Source organism: Podarcis cretensis (genome assembly GCF_951804945.1).
Source record: "Podarcis cretensis genome assembly, chromosome: 13".
NCBI lineage: Eukaryota > Metazoa > Chordata > Lepidosauria > Squamata > Lacertidae > Podarcis > Podarcis cretensis.
Window position 1 is genome coordinate 44889725 of NC_137182.1, and position 6477 is coordinate 44896201.

The window sequence follows — 6477 nt, forward strand, 5'->3', positions numbered from 1 at the left end:
AAAGTAGGTTTAACTCCATTGTGGAAATGAGAAGATGCATATTAAGGGATGCAGCTCTCAGGAGCCACTGCAGTGTGCTTCCAAAACAGACTGCCAGCGACAGATTTTCATTGGCTCCCAGTGCATTTCCAAACACAATGCAAAGTGTTGGTGTTGACCTTTAAAACTCTGTATACCTGAAGGAGCGTCTCCACCCCCATCATTCAGCTCAGACACTGAGGTCCAGTTCTGAGAGCCTTCTTGGTAGTGGCACCCGCCCTGTGGAATGCCTTCCCACCAGACGTCAAAGAGATAAACAATTATACAATTTTCTGTAAACATGTGAAGGCACCCTGTTTCAGGATGTTTTTAATGTTTGATGTTTCACTGTTTTTAAAAATATTCTATTGGAAGCTGCCCAGTGTGGTCAGTGCAACCCAGTCAAGATGGGCTGGTTACAATTAATAAATGATTATTATTATAAACAATATATCCTCTCCTAGAATCTAAACTCATTTCTGCATGAAGGGGAGTCCACAATCTCCTGAAGGAGTCTGAAGGAATCTTCTTCCTTGTAACTTGAAGCCATTGGAGAAAGCAAGTTTTTTCTATCTTCCATGTGACACCCCTTTAGATATCACATCTCCTCCAGAGGTGCCAAATTGAATAAAATATTGGAGGGAGAATAAGCCCTGCTCTGCACAGTCAATCCCATGATGGGGTGCATGGACACCATTTGAATGGCAATGCCCATCAATTTTGGGGGTCCAGCCCCCTCAAATATTTAATTGGGAGGCCAAAGACCCCTTGGCCCCCAGCTGAAATTTCCAAAGGATCTTCAGAAACAACTCCACGTATAACGTGTTGCTGTAATCTAACCTAGAAGTTACCAAAACATAGACAACCGAAGTTAGGTTTCCCCTGTTCAGATAGTGGCAACGCTGGGCCACCAGCTGAAGCTGATAAAAGGCACTCCATGCCACGGAGGTCACCTGTGCCTCAAGCAAGACCAAAGGATCAAGAAGTAGCCCCCACCTATTTACTCACTCCTTCAGAAGGAGTGTAACCCCATCAAGAGCAGGCAACCTCGCATCCATGCAGTCCAGGGAACTGCCCACCAAAAGTCCCTCAGTCTCACCTGGAATGAGCTTGAGTTTGTTGGCACTCATTCAATCCAACTTTAACTAGATTGGGACTTTCCAATTTGAAATTTGTTCTTTCCTCTCATTAGCTGTCCCCTGTTGTTCAACTCAGGCTTAATCAAAATGATATAGCATTTAGGGGCAAAGATGCAGCCCAGTAACCCAGCGCCAGAGGCCAAGATGGAGAAGATCTCCACAGCCACCATGTATTTCCCTTTTGTGCTCAGGTAGGTTGGGACAAATGCCAGCCACACACTGCAAAACACCACCATGCTGAAGGTGATGAACTTGGCTTCATTGAAACTGTCAGGCAACTTTCTGGCTAAGAAGGCCACAGTGAAGCTGATACTGGCCAGGAAGCCCATATAGCCCAGGACAGAGTAAAACATGATGGCCGATCCTTCATTACATTCCAGAACAATCTCTTCAGCCATTGTATGTGCATCTAAATCAGGGAAAGGGGGAGAGATTGCCAGCCATAGAGTACAAAGAATAGCTTGAACTAGGGAGCAGGAAACCACAACAGAAATATCCAGTCTTTTCCCCATCCATCTCCTCATACTGGACCCTGGCTTGGTGGCCATGAAAGCTAAAATGACTGTAGTCGTTTTGGCCAAAATAGAAGAAACTGCCACAGAGAATATCATGATAAAAGCAGCTTGTTGAAAGAGACACATAACTTTATGCGGCTGGCCAATAAACAACAAAGCAGAAACAAAGGAGAGCAAGAGGGAGATGAGGAGAGTGTAGGTAATGTTCCGGTTGTTGGCTTTGACTATGGGAGTGTCCCTGTGCTTAATGAATATCCCATGCACCAAAGCTGTGATAAAACAAAAGGAAAGAGAGAAATTAGCTAAAATTACCCCCAACGGCTCTTTGTATGACAAGAAGCTGATCTTCTTTGGAACACACAAATCTTGTTCTTTGTTTGCATAATGATCTTCTGGACACTGAATGCAGTATTCTGCGTCTAAAAAAGGAAACAGATTTTGTTTTATACATGGATGAACTTCTACATACAGTACATTACTGAATTTAATAAAACTGGGAAAAATTTTCTGTGCTATTTCTGGGTAGCGAAATGGAGCAGAGTGGATTTTGTCATATATTCTTTAGTGAGATAAAATTATCCAACAGTTTTTCTTTCCCTGAATGAAAAAATAATAATTCAGAAACTTTGGCTCACTGAATACTAAATAAAATTCTTTTTTTAGTTTTTATTGTTGGATGAAGAGTTGGAAGTAGAGTAGGCCTTGCCCATTTCTTCGTTCATGAATAAAATGATTTAAAAGAACATTACTCTTAAAACTGGATCCAAAAGTGAAGTAAAAACTCATTGACCTCTCAAAGATTTGTTAGAAAATTCTTTTAGCTCAGGCATATTTACAAAACCCTGTATGGTGACACCTAGCTTAAAACCAGTGTGCACAATCTCAGTTACTTTTGCATGACTATGCGCACAGCAGATCCCCTCACTGATGGTATTTTAATTCCTGGAACATCACAAAGCAAGAGTTATTGTGAACTACATATTCTTCTTGTCCTGTTATGCTCAAATCCTGTTTACTTCTAAATTTCCTTTCCTTTCCTTTTCTTCTGAGAAGCTGAACGCTATGCTAAACAACAAAGGAATGCTATGGAATCACCAGCGCTAAATTTGGAACATTTAAATATAAGTAAATTCTTGTCTATAAACAGTGTTGAACAAGTGATTGATAGCAGTTAATAACCTGAGGAAAATGCTATGAATAAAATGTATTTACCTCTAAATTTAGAAATCCTCCCTTCTGGACATGGAAGACAATCATAGCAGCAGAAAGGTTTTTCTTCCTTCTTGCTCTTGCTGTAACCTGGATGGCAAGCGTCATTGCACACTGAAAGCGGCTGTACCTGTGCATAAATGAAATTAATGGGTGTTTAAACACAGAGATCCAGCTCCAAGGGCCTTCTGGCGGTTCCCTCACTGCGAGAAGCAAAATTACAGGAAACCAGGCAGAGGGCCTTCTCAGTAGTGGCACCCGCCCTGTGGAATGCCCTCCCACCAGATGTCAAAGAGAAAAACAACTATCCAACTTTTAGAAGACATCTGAAGGCAGCCCTCTTTAGGTAAGCTTTTAATATTTGATGAATTATGGTATTTCAATATTTTGCTGGTAGCCGCCCAGAGTGGCTGGGGAAACCCAGCCTGATGAATGGGTATAAATAATAAATAAATTATCATTATTATTATGCATTCAAATTTTGGGGAGGAGAAGGGAGTTGTATGACAATCTCCTGCAATAAAGATAGGAGCAAGGTAATTCTTTATAACCAGCAGTAAAGTATTGCACTTATGTGAAAGGAGAACCTGTGGCCACTTATCCCCTGCCCAGTGGGTCAAAGTAAGGATGAGGCACTTTTGGGATCAAAATTAGAATTTTATTTATGTACATTTGATGAGGGCTGTAACTTGATATCCACTCTGACAAGGCACAATACTTTGTATGAAATAAGCACACCATACAGAAATAGCTGAAAGGTTCTTACAATTCTAACTTTAAACATGCCTCAGAATAGACTGATTTCTTCTAGAATGGCCATTGGTCTTACACTTTGAGTAAAACACTTCCAGCCCCATCTAGGATCTTCATTTTCTTCTCAGGGAAAACAAACTGGATTGCCATGTCTAGCTAACTCCTAATTCAGACCTACTATCTGACAGTTTTAACTTATCTAGGATCTAACCAGGCTCTAACCAAGCCCTTTCTAGGTACTTTCCAAGCCCTAAAGCAATCCTATCTCCACTAACTGTCAGACAGGCCCTATTTGACCATTTAACTGTCATGTTCTAACTTCAAATTCCCTACTGTCTCTCCTGATTGGGTGACACTCAACCCATTGTCTGGATGCTCAAGTTCCACGCATCACAATTTATATTTCTCCAGTTCTCCTATCAAAAGGATTGTGCTACCAAAACAATGGATGGACAATTATTATTTTATCATTATTCTTATATATTTATTTATACCCTGCCTTTCCCCCTGACATGGACTAAGGGCTGCTTACAGATGAAATGGGAACAGCTAAAAACCGGCTTGGGGGAGGTCATAAAAACAATTAAACATTAATAAAAATAAAACTATACAGAAGCATAAATTATCTAATAACAATGTACAGATAATTACAATACCTGTTTAAATGCAGTTGGCCATACAATGTCTTCAACAGAAACACTCAGGATTTTGTCTTCAGGAGCTAAGGGATCTATCCTTCCAACTCTGGCTCGAAAAAAGGAGCGGTTTGGAAATGTCACCCAATTGATAATATCAAATCCAGCAGTGATATCGCCGTTATGATTAAAGGAAACCTTTTCTCCAGCACTGTTGTTAAAGGAGACTCTCCTAAGGTAGTGCTGAAGCTAAATTGAAACAACAAAAGACAAATAATATGCATATATAAGATGCTTCAAATAGACTAAAAGGTTTTCATTTCCCACAAGCTACTTTTGGCGCCCCATTATTTTATTTTTTTATTTATTTATTTTAGTTATATACCATCCTATACCTGCAATGTGCATACTTCTCACAGTGTTGCAAATTTCCTATGCCCTCATAACTTTTGCAACCAATCTATTGTCATCAGTAACATACACAAGTCAGATAAACACAAGGGTGGAATCGACACACATATAAAAAACTGTTCTGAAAATGCTTTTTTAAAAAGCGTTTTTTTAAAAAAACAACACATTGAATTTTCCCTAAGGCTCACCATGGCCATCTAGTGTCACATTGCATATTGCACTTAAAACACACACTTACAACATTTTATTTGCAGCTGTAGAGCTGAGTCCAAGGAGAAAGAGATCCAAGAGGCAAGGGCAACACAAGGTTGTTTGCGGGATTGTAAATAAATGCAAACATTAGAAAATGCCAACAAGCCTCCAAGGACCTCGTTCCAAATAAGACAAATATAGGGTAACCCCTAGAAGGCCCAGCATGATGCTTCTTAGGGGTGGGGTCTAGAATGGTTTTTAAAGTGAAAGCAATTAATTTTTTTTTTGTTTGTTTTTAATGAAGGAAGTCATTTGAGCCCCAGCCCTTAGTGGCCTCTCTGGGGCTGCTGGATCTGGGCATTTACCTGCCATGGCTCTTGATTTAGAAACTGCTGACCTCTTCCTAGCACCATAGTTTCGGGTTTGAATATGAATGAGTGCATGCGCAAATTCATGGGGGAAACAGGAAAGCTATTGCTAACATTCAAGGCAGATACAGACATTCTTCAGAAAGAAATGCATCATGGGGAAGAACAGGGGGAGAAGACTATTGTCAGAATGTCCTGTTTGAAGGCTTCCCCAAAGTGTCTGGTTGTCTGCTATAGGAAGGCCTTGGACTGAGCCAGCAGGATCCTTCCTTTGTTCTTAGTGTATTCAGGACATTACCTTCCATAACTCTTGATTCTGAAGATTTACTCCGTCATCCACTATCACTCTGCCTTTGTATCTAGATGGATGCATGGCCTGCAATGCATGTGCTACAGCAAAGACTGCATTGTACACACTGTAGCTGTGGCCAGTCAGGCTCATTTCAAAGACAGATGCAGGAAGTGTCTCCAGCTGCTCTTCCCCACTGCAGGTGTCTCTATCGTCCCTTTCTGTATCAGTTTTAGGGAGCAAACAGTCAAAAGCTATTTCCCAAAAGACCCTAAGAAAAGCATCTTCTTTCTCCGAGGTAGGATTTCTCCCCTGAATAAATTTCTGGAATCCCACAATCTCCTTTGAATGAACTGCAATGGATAGAGCACCATGTATAATGTCTATTTCCCAATCTCTTTGAAAGGAAACGGATGTGAATTCCATCTGTGCCGTCATCATCCAGACTTTGGCCTTCATTGTTATGTCCTCCAGTTCTGAAAGCCGGGGAAACATTCTCAGAAATATCACAGTATTTATTTCACCATGTAATACCACGACATTGGCAGTGCTACGGACAATAACCTTGTATGTATTGACCCACTCGGTCACCATATCGTTCGTGCCAGTGGTAACATACAGTGTTGGCAAATTTTGGACAAAGTCAAAGCAAATACCTTTCTTGGAAAATTCAGGAAGCTCAGTCTGTACAAACCTCTCTCCATTGTCGCCATTGATAAAAACCACCCCAATCCATATCCACCTGAAAAACAGCAACAGCTGGAGGATTCCTGCAGCCTGATGCTCTTCGGCAGGAAACATCCTTTGGAAGAACGCTTCTTGGGTTTGGTCATTTATTATTGGAGCAGAGCCATATCCAAGCTATAAGAAAAATAAAATAAAATCCAGAGATATGAAATGTTAAGAGTTATTTCCAAAATCCTGTTTACTCGTCACCCTCTATAATGA

The 6477-nt window shown here is 40.7% G+C and overlaps 1 protein-coding gene across 1 annotated transcript; it reads right to left on the reverse strand.

Annotated features, from left to right (window-relative positions):
• Nucleotides 1-1159: 1159 nt before the first annotated feature.
• On the reverse strand, nucleotides 1160-3750 carry LOC307201642 (vomeronasal type-2 receptor 26-like; the record flags this gene model as incomplete). Its single annotated transcript, XM_079950940.1, has 3 exons — nucleotides 3648-3750; nucleotides 2885-3011; nucleotides 1160-1941 (listed from the first exon to the last, which is right to left on the reverse strand). Exons 1-3 carry the CDS (start codon nucleotides 3663-3665, stop codon nucleotides 1160-1162), a joined length of 927 nt encoding a protein of 308 aa, XP_079807066.1. The 5' UTR covers nucleotides 3666-3750.
• Nucleotides 3751-6477: the final 2727 nt, after the last annotated feature.